This window comes from Macrotis lagotis, chromosome 1, assembly GCF_037893015.1.
Source record: "Macrotis lagotis isolate mMagLag1 chromosome 1, bilby.v1.9.chrom.fasta, whole genome shotgun sequence".
Classification (NCBI taxonomy): domain Eukaryota; kingdom Metazoa; phylum Chordata; class Mammalia; order Peramelemorphia; family Peramelidae; genus Macrotis; species Macrotis lagotis.
In genome coordinates, this window is record NC_133658.1 from 616088011 (window position 1) to 616106757 (window position 18747).

Genomic DNA, 18747 nt, shown 5'->3' on the forward strand with positions numbered 1-18747 from the left:
ATGAAAAAAGTCATTCTTTTGCTTATCTCTTAAATATGTTACTTATGAAGAGCTAGACTATTGATACAGTTTCTAATTCGTTCCCCTGCCTTCATTTTCATCCCCTTCCTAGACAAATTTATCTTTGAAAAAAGCATCATATTAAACTTCAAAAACAAGGTTTCTATCATTTTACTTCTATACTGAAATTAAAGAAGGTCTTTCCATTACTTAAAAGAATATATTCAAATATAATAGGCTAGAATTTATAATATTTGGTCATAGTCCACCTTATCAGAATTTTCGTGCACTACTCTACCACTTAATTTAGCATACCATTTCCCCCATAGTTTGGCTGGGGATTTCTAACATTTAATATCATAGAATCTTTGAGTTAGAACGGAATATTATATAAAAGATGTATCAATATTTCTTCCTTCCTTCCTTCCTTCCTTCCTTCCTTCCTTCCTTCCTTCCTTCCTTCCTTCCTTCCCTCCTTCCTTCCTTCCCAATCTTGCCTAGAGAGAGTTAACTTATAAAAGTGAAAATATTAAAAACAATTTTCACAACCAAAACATTAGATTAAATTTTTATCAAATGAAACTTCAAAGCAATAAATTTAAATTCATATATTTATTCCAAAATTATAACACAAAACATAATTTAAATGATTCATAAATAGGTATCAGTTCATTCTTTACAAAAAGTCTTGGGATTTATGAATTTAAAGCTCAATGAGAGTCAACAATGATCTATGCAAGCCAAGAAAATTGAAATTTAGTCCATAAAAAAAGAGAAGTAAAACTTCCAGGAATTAGGAGTTCAGATTTCTGTTGAAGATTTCCCTGGTCAGTTTCTATTCAGAATATTTTATTTAGTTATGGAAAGCATTTCTTAGAAACAATATTTATAAGCTTATTGTCCAGAGGGTGGTGACCATGACATTAAAGGAACTATGTGCATCTCCAGTTTCTATGATGGATGCACATAGTTCCTTTAATGTCATGGTCACCACCTTCTGAACTTCTTTCAAGCATTTTTAAGAATTATTATTTAAGTGAAAGAGAAAGGGAACTTCCAATAGGTTGTAAAGAGTTGAACTAGGCAAAATATGTATAAGTTGCAGAAATGAAAATTTAAATTTATTCAAGAAAAAACTTCCTAGTAGTTAAAACTACACAGTCCAGAAGGGGATAAATGCACTTCTTTCCAAGGAGGTCATCAATCAATTGACTTGTAAATGTTGAAAGTGGCATTCTTTATTAGGTATAGGTTGAAAAGAATTAGCCAATGCAAAGTCTTCCAAAAGGGAGATTCTATAATTTTAAAATATATTCAAGAATACTTTTATAAGAGATGCAGTTTTATACATACTACGGACATATAAAGCAAGTTATATTGTGACATCTGCCAATTAATCTGCCAATTCTATCAGTTAATTGCTTTTTGCTTTTGTTTTTGTTTTTTGCAAGGAATGGGGCTAAGCAACTTGTCTAAGGTCACACAGCTACATAGTAAGCATCTGAGGCTGGATTTGAACTCATGTCCTCCTGACCCCAGGGCCAGTGCTCTATCATTGTGCTACCTTGCTGCCCTCCAACAGTTAATTGTTTACCAGGAATCACATTAGTTTTCCTATAAAATTTTCCTCTCCCCCAAATTCTGCCCATTCTCTATTTGGATTGTAAACTATCTAAAAATGGGGAATATATTTGTGCAAACACATGTGTTCACATACACATATACTTTACATAAACATATATATGCATCTTTATATTATATAATACCTAATGCAGTGTTAATTCCATAGTAGGACATCACAAAATACTTGTTAACTGAATTCAAGACATACAGAGATACTAATCTGTCAGTTAAAATGGGATAGAATCACCAAACCATAGAATATAGCAACTAGAAGGGCCAGTGGAAATTGTCATCTAACCTTGCTCTTCAGAGGAGTAAATTGCAGCAGAGTTTAAGTGATTTGTGCTTTCTTCACTAGTGGAGTGATGCCTTCAGTTAGTAACTGCTCTCCTTGTCAATCTCTGTTAAGAATTTATGTGCAGATGTGTTTTTATTACTTGTTTAGAGCTTTTCATTGGTACATGGTGTCAGAATTGTGCACACCAGTTGTAACATTTTTCTTGAAGTCTGTATATGTTCTTATTATAAAAGATTCTTAAGGACTTTTAAGTTAAGCCCTTTTCTCCTCAAAGTGAAATTGTCTATTCTTACAGTGGGAAAAAAAAAAACTAAGATTGCAATTTTACTCATTATGATGTCTCCTTCAACTACCTTTTCAATAATGAAAAAAATATTAAACATTTGTTTAGAATATTGTGCTAAGAAAAAATGGGGAATATAGTCTTTTATAATCCAGTCATTCTCTTCAAGGAGACCACAATATAGTGGAATACACATAAGGATTTTAAATATATCTCAAAGAAAGATATCTAAGTTTTGATGATTAGCTTCTACTACATCATTTTTCTCCTCTTTAAATTTTGTTTTCAATTAAATTGTAATTCTTTTCCCCTCTTTTCCATCTTCCCCAATCAGGAAAAAAAAGAAAGATGCATAAAAAACAAATTCATATATTTTCTCATTTTCTAAAATGTATATACCCTTATCTATCTTTTTAAATTTTTTTAAAACTTTTGCAAGGCAATGGCATAAGTGGCTTGCCCAAGACCACAAAGCTGGGTAATTATTAAGTGTCTGAGGCTGGATTTGAATTCAGGTACTCCTGGCTCCAGGACTGGTGCTCTATCCACTGTGCCACCTAGCCACCCTATCCTTATCTATCTTAAGATCATTAACTCTATCAAATGATAGGTAGCATTGTTTTTCATCGATCTTCTGAAGTATTACATGCTCCTAGCAAGTAATGAAAATTGTTTAGTCTTTCAAAACTTTTTATTATTCTCATATTGTTAGAGGGTCAAATGTTCTCATATTTCTGTTCCCTTAAGTCTTTATTACAGTTGATACATCATCCCAGATTTCTCTGAAATGGTCATTATAAAAACAAACAAAAAAAAAGTCTGATAGAAATAGTTTTGTACATATAGTTTCTTTCCTTCTTTCTTTGGTATCTTTGGGGTATATATATCTTACTTAGTGCTATTGTTTAATCAAAGGATAAGCACAGTTTAGTGACTTTTAAAGCCTACTTTAAGCATTCTTTTCTGGAAAACAGAAGCAATTCACCTCCTTCTGTCAATATTGTTGTACAGATAAGAAGGAAAGGTCCCTTTCCACTGTCTAGAGCTTCACAGGTAGACTAGTGCTTTAGACAACAAGTTGAACACCATGATCTAAAGTCCCCCAAATCGTTCAAGACATAAATTTATGTATAATATTAGGTAATAAGATGTAGTATTAATAGAAGGCTGTCCCATGACATAGGTTACAGTGGTCTGCATTATAACCTGAAGTCAGATTTATTTTTCTGCATTGCCTAAATAAGCTATGAAGATTGAGGCAACTGAACCCAGGAAAAAATTCTGACTTGCTATAAGCAATAGACCTATGGGAAATGGTGGGGGGAAACTATGCCCAGTCTTGGGATGATCAAGGTCTTAGCATACATACAAACTAGGGATTTGGAATGTACAAATCAAGCCAGTTTTAATTGTCTTACATGCTCAAATAGTTAGAGATTGGGGGGGGGAATATGTGTTGAACTCTATATTAACATCTGATAGTAAATACAAAACAGGTTCAATCAATTATAATAAACCTTTGCCCTTAGATATGTGAACTAGGCATTGAAGAGTGGACAATATTGAGAAAAATATATGAGGAAAAAAGAGATTAAAGCAATAATTTATCTCTGTCATGGTTATAAAACAAGAATAACTATCTGACTGGAGAAGAAAATGAGTAAGAGATAGTAATTGGAATAAGTTTGAATATATATATATATATATGGTGCATCTAGATTTTGAAACTAGTAGAAATCCAGACAGAAAAATATGAACTTTAGGAAGAATTTACCAAATGTCTTGTAAGCACCTATTTTACACAAGTAAATGCTGAAGGAAATACAAATTTTACAAAAGGTCAAATATAGCACTTCCCCTAGTGAAATATGTAGTCTATTAGAAGGATAAATGACATCATTCACAAATAATTATTATATAAAATGTATCATAATTGCATTAGGGGATTTTAAAAAGTGCAGTGTAAAATCCATTTGTCATTGTTCCCAAAAGACACCAAACAAATCACTGATGGGTAAATCACATGAGTTATGATTTAAATTAAGAATGGAAATTCAGAAAATTAGATCATTGATAAAGATGAGGTAAAAGACAACACATTGAAATAAAACACTCTCTTTAGACTCTATGGATGTGGCAAGGGGTCCACTGAAATACAGAACAGAATATTTGAGTGGAAATACTACAGAAAAAATTTGCAAATGGAAAAGAACATCAGAATGTTGATGGCTTGAAGGCTAGGTCAAGCAGTTTGAATTTTACTTGACAAGAAATCATCATCCACTGAAGGTTTTTAGCATCGGAGCAACAAAAACTATATGAGAATAGGGAAGAATAGTTTGGTAGTGATATGAGAAATGTTTGGAATCTGACTGGGAGATTGGTGAAAGGAGTTTATTACAAATGTTCAAGAATGTGATAATTAGAAATTGTACTAAATTTGTGACCATGAAAATATGCATCAAAATTCCAGATTTAAAAAATCCTGATATTGAATTGACAAACTTTAATAACTCTCTGTGATACTAACATGGGAACCACTCCCCAATCTTGAACAGAGAAGTGACATTGTTGATTATTTTGGAAGACTTGTCTAGTAGCATTGACTGGTTACAGTAGTGATAAAATAATAAGGGTACCTTGAAATGTAATATAGTGAGGAAAAGCAATAAATTTATAAAGAATGGATATTGGTTCTAAGGTTGATTGTGCTAAGTGTTCACCCTTGAGATGAAGATCTATTTTTTAATCTTGCCTTATACTTTTATTTTATGTGCAACATTTGGCAAGATTTTAGTTTCCTTATCTTAAAAGTGTCATAAACCTCAGAGGGTATAAATGGGGATGAAATGATTTAACATGTTTTGCAAACCTTAGTGTCATATGAATATTAATAATATTATTGTCATTGTTATTTATATACTTTTATGTAAAGTAATTAAACTTCTGGGCCTTTATTTCAATATGTACAAAACCAGGGATTATTCTAAATTAACTGTGATTTCCTTCTAGATTTAAATCCTTTTACATTATTTGAAGGAATATTTAAATAATCCATTGAACAATTAATGAATATATCTTTAGTGCATTGTATCATTGTTTAGAAAGCATTGGATTAAATATATTACATAATTTAATAACATTTGTTCATTAACATTTTCTCCATTTACAAAAATCCAAGCTTCTAAACTTTTTTTAAATTAGTAAATTGGTCAACAGAAGATGATTGTAACTTTAAGGAAGAGGCATAATATAGTAAGAATTATTTTCTAACAAAATCAGAAATATGAAAATTAAGCATGAAAATTAATAATCCATTTTCCACCAAGGCTATTTGAATATTTAATTTATTTAATGGCTAAACCAATTAAGAAATTGACATGGCTCAGCTCCAATCCAATTCATTCAAATCTTAATTCCCTATTTTGCTGACAATACTAAAAAGGACAAAATTTCTAGTTCTTACATGAAATAGACCATTTACTATTTACAAATAAATTTCTTTCTATCTGTAGGAAAGAGATAAGATTTGATATGCCATTACATCAATGTGGAAAACTTTTTTATGAGGAAATCCCTTGTACTTCATCTTGTAAATATATATATATATATATAGATAATTGATTAGAGATATTAAGAAAATTATGAGCTAAGGATTAATTAACCATTATATTAGAAGTTGAATTTAATTCTAGCCTTTTGAAAACAAATTTGATTCTTTATCTACTGTCTTAATAAATCAAGCAACCAATAAATAAATACATATTTATGTGTACATACAGACTGGTATAATATATATGTATATATAAATATATATTTCTTTATTCAACAAATTTTACTAAATGCTCCAAGAAAGACAAAAGATCAGGAAAACAGTCAATTTTTGTTCTGATCTTATGGACTTTATAGTTCAATAGCAAAATAAGATATGACATTATCTTGTCATAATATATATGTATAATGCATAATATATCTTGTATAATGTATGATAAATATGAAATCAAATGAATTACATATAGAATGGGGTTTAATTTCAGAGAAGAGGAGGATTTCTCTCAAGCTAGAGAGATTATATAGTCTACAGTGAATACAAAGCTCTTTTCCAATTTTTTCGTATAGTATATATTTTTTTTAAAGATTTGTTTTCAGGGCAATGGGGTTAAGTGATTTGCCCAATGTCACACAGCTAGATAATTATTAAGTGTCTGAGACTGTGTTTGAACTCAGGTCCTCCTGACTCCAAGGCTGTATGACTCCATCCACTGTGCCACCTAGCTGACCCTTTCACAAAGTATATTAAAATAATTTGGGAAAACAACAAATAATTTCATACTTAATTCTACAGATGATATGCAATAAATTTGAATCTAAAAAATACCCTTGATTCCAATATTCCTGTGGGTAAAATCCTGATTTTGTGTATTTTTTTAATTGTTATTTTTTAAAGCTTGTGAATTTAATCTTTGAGTTCATTAAACTATTCAACAGAGTTCAATGATTAAATATAAAGATTAAACAATTAAATACCAATATTTTCATTTTTATAACATAATTACTCCTAAAAGAAGAACATATATTCCCAGGTTTTTTCCCATGTTCACATTGGCCCATATTAGTAATTTCATATTTCACAGGTCTTTACATAACATCCAAGTTCACATACCATTAAAAATATTCAAAATCTGAATATTAAATCATTTTGAATAAGAGGTAATAGGTTACAATACTTTCAACTTCCCTCTTTTGGTAGAAATTAGTCATTCTACTTTGTTAATTCTCTAAATTATTTCAACCAAGTGCTCATAGGCATCTTTGAATGTAGGAGTTATTTTATTTTATTTTATATTGCAATTTTATGATATACACCATTGGTATTCTGGTAAAACCCTTTGTACTAATTTTTAGAATAGTATTTTATTGCTCTTTTGTAATTAAGAGAGATCAACTTTTAATTAGAATTTGTTCCAAAATCAAGATTATTTCCATCTAAGGTTATTGACACCTCAATCACTTGAAACTTACCTGAAGACCAGAACATAGATTAATAATCACTTTTCTAGTGGTTTAATTATTTTGATGCTTCCAGATTTTAGTAGGACTTAGCAAATATTCTATAATACATTCAAAGATTCATGAAAAGTATAAATGATACATAATATCTTCTTTTTAAAGGCCATTCAACAATATTCAGTTAATTGATCCCAACAGCACACTAATCTATGGAGCATTTTTTTTATTTGAAATCTATGCAATTTTTACTCTATACATCAACAGAGAAATAATAAAGTTAGAGAAGTTTCAGGGAAAGTCATTGAAAATTATGGAAATCAAAATGGTATTTTTTTGAATTAGATGAAGTAAATATTTTACTTAGTATAGTGAAGTCTTGATTTAGAGAAATATGAAGAATATTCTTAAATACTTGAAGATAAATAATTTATAATTAAAATTTGGATATATTTCACAATTAATAGGAGGAAAATATAAACTTACAAAAGCCAAACAAAGGCAAATTTTAATTTATGGTGGGATTGAGGTCCCAACAATCAGAACTTTCTAAAATTTGAATATATTGCTTGATAAGTTAGTAAGTTAGTTCATCAAAACTGGATATATTTAAGTTGAAATTGGGAAAACATTGTTTTTTGCAAATTAATTATTTCTACAAATATACAAAGATACAAACATGCATATATACATACATGCACAACATTTGTGAGTGTATGTAACACATGTGTTCACATGTATCATGTATAGGCATGTGCATTCATTTATATGTGTTTAAGGGAGTCTTTGGTAAAGCTGTAGAGTATTTAAGATATATAAAACATGGGAGACAAAAGTATACTGCTTCTGTGTGAAGACGTTCTGGGCTCCACTTCCATGTACAATAAAATACGATAAAATATGATTCAATAGTATACCATACCATACCATACCATGCCATACCATACCATACCATACCATACCATACCATACCATACCACATAACATTCCTTAAGATAATATCAAATGCCAGGAACTTTGTTAAGAGCCAAGGATACTAATAAAAATTTGAAAGATTATTCCTCTTTAAAGGAATTTACAACCTGATGAAGAAGAAAAACACACAAATCGAAATTTAAAAGCATAGCTAGGGGTGTGTGGAGAAAAAAAGCATGCCACACAAGAACAAGACAATCATGGAGTTCAATTTCAGGAGTACTGTTGATGAGAAATGAAAGGTTAACAGGGTTTCTTTGAAACTTTGAAAAGTTTTTTCTCTGCCTTCCAACCCTTCAATTAGTAGGTAAGAACATTTTTTTTTGTTCTTAATTATACAGCTGAAATAGGTCTTATATTTAAAACTCAAAGTCTAGAACAATTTATTTTATCTTCTTTCTGGCACTGCTCAATGAGTTGAAGTTTTTTTTTTTGTTTGTTTATAACACATATACCATAGACTAAGATATATAGAGCCAACATACAGGATCTAAAATAATAGAAGTTTTAGATTTGGAAAGAGATCAACTAAAAGCAACTAAAGCACAACAAAGGAATGATAAAATCTTTGGCTAAGAATGACTAGCACAAGATTTTTTTCATATGGTAAGAGTCCTCTAAAATATTAAACTTGAAAAGGAGAATTAAATTAAAGAAACTAGTACCTTCTAGGACAGTCTACTTTTGGATAGTTCCAATTACTAGGAAGTTTCGCCTTACATTCTTCTTACAAACATGCTTCTCTTCTATTTCCATTAATTTCTCCTTGTTCTGCTATCTAGAGGTAGATAGATAAAATATAATTCCACTTCCATATGATATATATTCAGGTATTTAAAGCTTTCATATATATATATGTATATATATATATATGCCACTATCATCTTCTTATTCAATTAAATTCTAATAAAATCCCATATTTTTCCATGTTGATTGCTTAATAACTAATGATTAGAGTTTAGAAATGGAAATCAAATTGAGAATTTCAAAAGAAAATGAAAATATTGTGGTTATATCTCAAAGAAACTCCAGTTAGAGTTTTCTCCTTTTTGTGGAGGACGTCTTCCAGCCACATATATGGTACCAGATATGTGACAGAATTAAATAAATGGCTATCATGAGATTAATACTTTGTTAAATCAAGGGCTTTCAATTTTGTCAGTGCAGTAGCTCTCTTTATCCATAGGGATCTAAATTTGCTTCAAAAAACATGGTCTTTTGGAGTTCTCTGACACTCATAGAGATATCAAATAACCTATTCATATTTCATTTGAATTCAGGTCTTTATGACTTCATTTCTAGTATACTATGAATTATTTCGTGCTAACTCTTCTCAAATGCTGCACAATCTACCTAAACATCTAATAATGTTATAAGGTTCCTTTTAACAACAAGCAATCATATACTTGAGCAGAATAACTTTTGTCAGGCACAGTTTCATATGACTACAATTTTCTCTACTGGCAAGTCAAAGAGAGGCTGGATATGATGAGCTTAGGAGTTTAACTGTCAAAGATTACCTTTGCCACCAATACTGTGAGACTTGGGAAAGCAAGGACTAGGTTAACTTAGTATGAAAAAAATGGCACAAGTAGGAAACAGAGCAAGTTAAGGCTCCCATGATAATCAGTATTAGGATTTAATCTGCAGATTGCCACTGATTTCCACCTTGAGAGTCATAGGGAAACAAAGTCTCATTAAAATATAAATAAACAGAAAAGAATACTGTGGATTTCTAAATAAATACAATAATTAAAATAATTATGGAAATTATGCTAGATTTCACATTTTAATATAACCAAAATAATATGATTTTATAAAGAAATATTTGTAATAATAATAAATAATCAACTTTGATAAATGATTCTATATTTTATCTATAAAAATGGAAATAGTTTACTTGTGGTAGATTCAATATATAAACAATAAAGCAATCAATTAAAATGCATTTATTAAACCTCTATATCATTCATCAGGTAATATGCTAAGTGATGGAAATACAAAACAAAAAGAATAACTTCTTCACCTTAACAGATATTAAAGAAATTTTAGAAAGTCATATACGCATGTATAAGTATATTAAAATAATTAGAAAGTGGGATGCCAAAGCCTCTGAATAAAGTGGCAAAGAGAAATGCACAACATGGCACTTAAGTTGAGCTTAATCTACTACATATTATATTTAATTGCTGGGCCAGGTTTTCTTTTGTTACAATTTAAATTCCATAAAATAGAACCTATTTCATCTTAAGTATGCATGATAATTTTTTTAACCAAAGAAACCATTATGCTTAAGTGTCAGACAAGAAGAGAAAGAGAAAGTAGTTCAATGAGGGTATTTTAATAAGATTGAATGAGTACATTATGATACATTCTTAAGCAAAGCAAATACTCTTTATTTTTTTGTAGAATAAGATTTAATGTATGAAGGGTTTGAATGACTGAACTTAGAAGAGGAATACTTTAAATTTGAAAGTTCTTAAATATAGATAAGAATGGATTGCTAGTTAAGTTTAATGAAAACCTTCTAAAGATGTTTACATAAATGTGCTGTAGAGACATGCATTTGAAATGAGAGGGCCTCAGTTTAGATTCTGACTATTCCATTTATTAACTATGTTATCTTGGATAAATCAATTCAGTTCTCAGATCCTAAATTATTTGTAGTTTAGTCATTCAGTTACGTATGACTCTTTGTGACCCTGTATGAAGTTTTATTGAGAAAGATACTGGAGTAGTTTGTCATTTTCCTTCTTTAGTGGATTAAGACAAACAGAGATTAAGTGATCTACCCAGCGTTACATGGCTAGCTAGCAATCCCTGGTGCTAAGAAACATCATCTCTAATAATATGGATATAGATCAGATGATCTCTAGATTTCCTTACTGTTGCAGATATTCATTAATAATTTGCTTGCGGTTCAGTTGTTTCATTCATGTCTGACTCTTCAATGTCCTGGAATAGTTGATCATATCTTTCTCCAGTTCATTTTACAGATGATGAAACTGAGACAAACAAGGTTATGTAATTGGTCCAGATCACATAGTTAGTAAACACTGGATTTGAACTCAGGTTTTCCTGAATGGACACCCAGTGTTCAAGAATTATTTATCAAGTACTGAATGTGATTGTACCAATTGGAGACTTTTCTTTGTGTGACACAGCTTTATAGGTTTTGAAAAATTTATCTAGTATACATTCAGAATGTTTTGACCTCCTTGTTATGTGAAGATTTGAGCATGTAAAATTGTAGAAATTAAGATTCCTTTGATATTTTTCCCTTCCATTTTCTAGGTTAAAATAAAATTCATGGTAAATAAATTTATTAAAGCTATAATTTTTAAAATTAAATATCACATCTGAAACCTACATACACAAGAATTCTACAGGAAACTTAAATTACCTTTAATCTTTTCCCAAATTTATTTTTAACATACTATTAATTTGGATGATTAGTATAATGCATAGAAACTTTATCGTAGGGACATAAAGTCTTGAATTTCTCCCACTATAAAACACTTTTTCATACAAAATAAAGTCAGACTGAGCAATTGGAAAAATATGAATTGCTTTTGGTTAGGTTGAGATAATGGAATAAAAAATGAAAATCCTACCTAAATTAAGTAAATAACATACAAATCAATCTACCAGAATTATTTTACAGAACTAGGAAAAATAATAAAAATCATCTGGAGGAATAAAAATTCAAGATATCAAGGAATTAATAGAAACAGTACAAAATGTAGCATAGCTATACTAGATCTAAACCATATTATAAACAACAGTCTTCAAAACTAACTAGTACTGGCTAAGAAATGAAGAAGCATATCAGTAGAATAATAACTACAAAAGAAACAGTAGTAAAAGTAGTAATGTACTATTTGAGGAACTCAAAGACTCCAGCTTCTGGGATAAGAACTCCTATCTATTTGACAAAAATTGCTGGAAAAACTGTAAAACTGCATGGCAAAAAACTAGGCATAGAACATTTCATACTCTATACCAAGATAAGGTTGAAATTGATACAGGATTTAGACATGTGATAGCATAAACTAATAAGGAGAAGAAGGAAATTTCTATCTGTCATATCTATGGAGAGGAGAGGAGTCTATGACCAAACAAGAGATAGAGAACATTGTAAAATGCATAATTCTCATTAACATTAAATTTTCATTACATTGAATTAAAAAGGTTTTGTATAAATGAAACCAATACAATCAGGATTTGAAGAAACACTTAAAGCTGGGGCATTATTTTCATATCTGCTATTTCTGATAAATACCTCATTTCTAAAATATATAGAAAAATGAATCAAATTACAAAAATACAAGCTATTCTCTAATTGATAAATGAGCAAAACATGTGAACAGGCAAATTTTGCATGAAAACATTAAATCTATATAAAGTCATATGAAAAACTGCTTTACGTCACCAGTGATCAGAAAAATGCAATTTAAAACAATTCTGAGATATCATCTCATAACTTTCAGATGACCTAAAATGTTAAAAAAGAAAAATGCTCGATTTTGAAGTGGACATGGAAAAACTGGGACACCAAAACTCTGTTAATAGAGTTTTGAACTGATCCAATGTATATATAAAACCCAAAGAGATCATAAAAAAGGGGAAAACATATATATATATATATATATATATATATATATATATATATTATTTATAACAACTCTTTATAGTGGCAAAGAATTGGAAATTGAGGGGAATGGAAGAACACAATATGGTATATGAATATGATACAGTACTTTTTTTCTGCAAGAAATTTCAAACTTCTGGACTTTAGAAAAGCCAGGAAAGACTTACATGAACTGATGCTGAATGAAGTGAGCAGAACAAGGAGAACATTTGTCACATTAATAGCAACATTGTGAAATGATCAACTATGATGAACAACAGATTCTCACAGGAGTTCCATTATCAAGGAAAATTTTGAGAGACCTGTTATGGAAAATACCATCCATATTCACAGAAAAAACTATGGAGTCTGAATACCAAGTGAAGTATACTATGTTCACTTTTAAAAACTTCTTAAATATTCTTTCTCATGCTTTTCTTTTTCCCTTTAATGCTGATTGTTCTTTCATGACATGACTAATAGTCATTATATTTATACAACAATATCAGATTTCTCATTGCTATGAAGAAGATGGTGGGAAGGGAGAGTGGTGGAAAAATGTGGAACTCAAAGGCTTACAAGAAGATTTTCATGTAATAGGAAGAAAGATATTAAAAGTCTCACTAATGATACTCACTGACTCTGTGACTCTGGTCAAGACATTTCAGTTTTCATTTCTCCAAAACAACTTTACAACACCACTGAGGTAGAGAAGGTGCTACCCAACATTAGCAGTTTTTCATGGTTAGTGTCCCACCAAAAAAAATAGGTCAAGTATTTTTTTATTTTATCCATTCTACTATTTTTTGAGTTGCTCAATAATCATATCATGAGACCATACACAAGCACATTCATGATTAACATTGCATGGAATTACTTGATGTATGTGTTTTGCATTTGTGATCTGATTATTTTCCAAAACACTAATCCATTTCTTAATCTCTCTTGCTCTCTCTCTCTCTCTCTCTCTCTCTATGTATATATATATATATATATATATATATATATATATATATATATATATATATATATATTCCCAGTGGCTTACTGTATTTATCAACAACAAAAACCTAACCAAAACTAGAATGTTTTCCAAGTTTATACACATAGTTTACTTATTTATCAAATTTCTTCACTCCTGCAGCAGCCACCAGTCTATTGAAATCCAGAGAATTAGTTCATAGATAATCTACATATTTGTTTTATTTATATATTTTAAGACTTAAGGGGAATAAAATAAAATTATCATCCATTGATGGAAAACTACCAAATTTTCAAACACAAGTATCTGCTTTCTACTATAATTTTAATACTTCAGCAACAAGCACCTCAGCACTACTTCTCTGAGGTTTTATAATCTATTACCAATTAGTGAAACTTTGAAAGAGACAAATATGACTTCTGTTCATTGATAATGGGTTTGTACAAAATAGTTCACCATCTTGATTTCTCCCAATGTAATATTTTAGCTTGAAATTTCCTATTGTTTTATATTATTTTCAACCAAGAATTGGGAACCCCATTAAAATATTATTTATAATTTACCCACTTAAATTCACTTAATATAATTTAGAATCACATTTTATCATTAACTCTAGAGATGGAGGAGTCAGGGATTTTATTCTGTCCCCAAACCTGATATATTTACACTATCTACAATATTCCTGGTAAAGGATAATCCAATTGCTATTTGAACATCTTCAGGATGTGGAGTCAATATACTAGAGAATATGTTCCATTTGGTTTTTCCTTTAATTGAACTAAATCTATCATAGGTTAAAATTTGTTTATTACCTTTGTCTAGGTAATGACACAATAATCGAGCAAAAGACTTTCCTCTATGCCAATGATTCAGTTATTTGAAGTAATATTAATACTACTCATGTCACAAATCTCTTCCATGGTTGACATTCTGGGATATTCACCTGATCTTTATATAATGTCCCCTCACCTTTCTGGTCATCCTCACCTACATATGATCCACTATATCACTGCAATTCTTAAAGGGTGATCCTTAGAACTGAACTTCAAACTGAACTTCAAACTTCTCATAGGCTCTGACCACTGAAGGTGGCAATGGATATTATTATGCTTGGGCTTCTTGATATGGATATCAACAAAACAAGTAACTTTATTTTTGGAAGTTTATTTACAGTTGTGAAGCACATTTATCTTACGTTTTCAGGCTTTTTATACAGATTTTGTCTAATGATTTCTGTCACATAAGCCTGTGAAGCTGATGTTTTCCCTTAACTTTCAGATATTTATTTTGCTTCCATTGTGTTTCATCAAGCTAGAATATGTTTCCACAGATTATTCCAATTTTGAATTAGTTGAAGAGATAGTAGGGCATAATTGATTGAGATTTGGTCTCATAGGAAGATATCAATTTGAGTAATTTCTTTGTTATGTGTTGGCTGAGTGACTATGAGCAAGTCAGTTATCCTTATAGTACACACACAAACCTGTAAGGCTATAAATTATGAAACATTTATTCATTTACATTTTTTTGATTTTTTTCCTAGGGGAGTTCCATATGCCAGTGAAAGTGCTGATCCTGGGGGGCGGCTGGGTGGCGTAGTGGATAAAGCACCGGCCTTGGAGTCAGGAGTACCTGGGTTCAAATCCGGTTCAAATTACCTAGCTGTGTGGCCTTGGGAAAGCCACTTAACCCCATTTGCCTTGCAAAAATCTAAAAAAAAAGTGCTGATCCTGGTCAAAAAGTTTAACTATAATTCTCGACTATATTCCTTTTCCACAAATTTAGATTAAAAAGATATTTCATTAAATTATATTTAAACTGAATAAATCCAATTATGTGAAATTTCTTTACTTCCCTAAAAAACTGAATTAAAAAAACTGGGAGCAATCCTAATTTTTTTTCTGAGATTTGAAATTATTGATGAAATTCTTCTTCAATTTCTCTGCAAACACTATCATCACTTAGAGAAGTGGTAATATCTGAGCCTAAAAATCACAAATTTCAAATACTTGTCTTTACATTTAAAAAGTCAGGAAATATGTTTTCACATAAATATATTGTCACTTCCTGTCATTTTTTCACAATGTTCCACTTCCATTCTAATGGAAATTAGACTCCTTTCACTCCACCTGCCTGCCAAATTTTATCTTTCCAGTTATGATTTGTGAAGTTTTTACCATGTCTTTATAGGTAGCAAGATACCACGCTGGTCAGGTGTGCATGTTATCAGATTCATGAGCTTCATAGATGATTCCAGTATAGGTACCATCCCCTTCCAGCAAATCTTTATGCAATACCATAATCTGTTAATATGGTAGCTACTCAAGGGCAGAAACTTTCTTCTTTATTCGTATCCTCAATAATTAGCACATTTCCTGACATATATTACGTGATTAATAGATCCATCTTTCCCTCCTTCTCTTTCCATCCATCCATCCATCCATCCATCCATCCTTCCCTCTTTCCATCCATCCTCCCTCACTTCCTTCCTTCCTTCCTTCCTTCCTTCCTTCCTTCCTTCCTTCCTTCCTTCCTTTCCCATGCAATTTTATTCACCCCTGAAAAAAAGACATAGAATTAGAAAATAAGGAGTGTCCATGGTACCTCCTAAAACCATGGCCCAAAGTTGTAATTTCTCTACCTTAATATCTGCATCTGTAAAACAAAGTAAATAATTGCTAGTATTCATAAATTATAGAATTGATTTAAAAATACATATGAAAATGACTTCAAAAGTACAAAGATCTATCCCAAATTTGATACTGCTATTTGAATTAAAGACTTCCATCTTTGACAAAACAATATTTCCAGTTCACTTATTATCACTTTCTGTTCTTACCAGCTGTTGCCCTTGTGCACCCCAAGCTGCATACTGCAAAATAGAATCCTCAACTTCTGGAGGGTTTAACTCCCAAACTTCCCTTGAAAAAAATGTAAACATTTTATATGAATAAATTAACACTAATATTAAAAGAAAAGAAAATTGGGTAAAAGGACATAGAAAATCAAAGAACTTACCTTGTTTGTATGTTGTAAATCACATATGAGGCTGTGTATGAATAATGATAAACCTGAAATGACAATTAAAGGTTAATTAGTGATACTGTTGAATACCAATAAATCCCCAATATATAGATATATGAGATAAGACAAAGAAATCCAAACATCCTCTTCCAATATTTTTGCAAATGAAATCAAGCTCATTTGAAAACTAAACATAGATGTTCATGGAATTGAAGGAGAAAAGAAGAGCAGGAGGAGGGATCTTCCAAGTTGGCTTATTAATATTAAAGGTTTATAAGGCAAATATTGGGTTCAAAATGTATGTGCATGATTATGAATCTTAGAAAATCATGAAGAAAGAGATGATGAAAGTTGGATAGGACATTGGAAGTTATTTTATCAAAGAAAGAAAAAAGTCTATGTACAACATTACAAGAAGTAGCAATCCAGTTGAATCAAAATATAATACTATTGAATTTTACTCTCAAATTAAACTTAGAAAATAATTAATTATTCACAGATGAAACTTAGTTCTTTGAAGTTATTACCCATTTACAATTTTTTCCATCATTTTCGAGCAAGGACATAAATCTTACTCATTTTTCATGTATACTTTTCAAATATATTTGTATATGAATCTGTTTTTTTGTTCCTACTATTTCTTTTTCCCCCTAGAATGAATAATCACTGTTCAAATTTTCTCTCACCAATGCTTGTATACATTAGAATGAGTCAGGAATCTCCCAAGATTAGGACATGGGTGCTCACTTCGGCAGCACACATACCAAAATTAGGACATGGGACCAAGGTTCATTTCCTCAAACAGGAGAAACAAGTGGGCTGTTAAAAGATTTGGGAAGAAGGCTACTTGATAAGGCTCTAAGGACCTTTTTAAGATTCAAATTATGTTAAAAAACTGTTTCTGAAGTGAGGAGATCTGTGCTCCAATTCATCTTCAGATACTTACTAGATATTTGATCCAGGTCAAATCACCTAACCATGACTGATTCCGAAAAACAAACCCTTGTAAAGAAGGAATGACAAAGAATCATTTTCTTTTGCCCTTATTTCCTGATAATTGGGGTGGGGGTCATGGTGTGAATTGATTTATTTGTCCTTTTATGTTCCAGGGACAGATGGTGGAAACCCACTGGATATGGGTATATGAGTCATGGTGACCTCAGAGGAAAGATTTAGTGTGAATGTTGCAGTCAAACCCTTGAGAAACTGAGTGGCTATAACTGGAGTCTTAGAAATGTACCTTGGTATTGTATTACACAATCCCAAGGGAGGATCCCAACTCCATTCAAAGTCTGGACCCTGAAACATCTGGGGTAAAAGACAGGTCTGGGTTGGGAACAATTCACTGGTAAGTCAGAATCTGGACATAAAGGAGGGGAAAAATCTTCTGCAAAGGCAAGGTCTGTACTGCATAGGCAACATCTGAGCCAGCAACAAGCCAGGGATTAGACCCCAGCTCCAGCAAATAAAATCTTGTATCTATACTCCATATACCCCAGGAACAGAACTAAAACAACAAAGACGAACAAAAAAGCCAAAAAAACTCACTATAGAAAACTACTTTACATACAAAGATGATAGAAATTCCATGTCTGAAGAAGAAAGAAGTGAAAAATCACTCACAGGTGAAGTATCAAAGCAGAAAATTGGACTCACATACAAAAGCTCATTGAATAGTCTAAAAAAGAATTTAAAAACCAAAGGGGAGAGAGAGAGAGAGAGAGAGAAGAAAAATGGAAAAAAAATGAAATCAAAGTCATGCAGGAAAATTGTGAAATGTTGACAAAGAAATCAACTCCATTGAAAAGTAAAAATAAGCAAGTGGAAAAGGAAACACAAAAGCTAGTTGAAGAAATTGAAATCCTAAAAGTTAGAATTGAACACATAAAAATTGATGCATCTACAGCACTACAAGATTCCATCAA

General features: G+C 30.9%; 1 protein-coding gene across 1 annotated transcript in view; it reads right to left on the reverse strand.

Annotated features, from left to right (window-relative positions):
• The window catches only part of DPP10 (dipeptidyl peptidase like 10), a 1029304-nt gene that overhangs the window by 141249 nt on the left and 869308 nt on the right, over positions 1-18747 (reverse strand). Inside the window, exons 6-7 of the mRNA XM_074215016.1 lie at positions 16817-16869; positions 16638-16719 (exon numbers count right to left, since the gene is read on the reverse strand). Coding sequence (XP_074071117.1) covers positions 16638-16719; positions 16817-16869 — 135 coding nt within the window. The remainder of the gene's footprint in view (positions 1-16637; positions 16720-16816; positions 16870-18747) is intronic.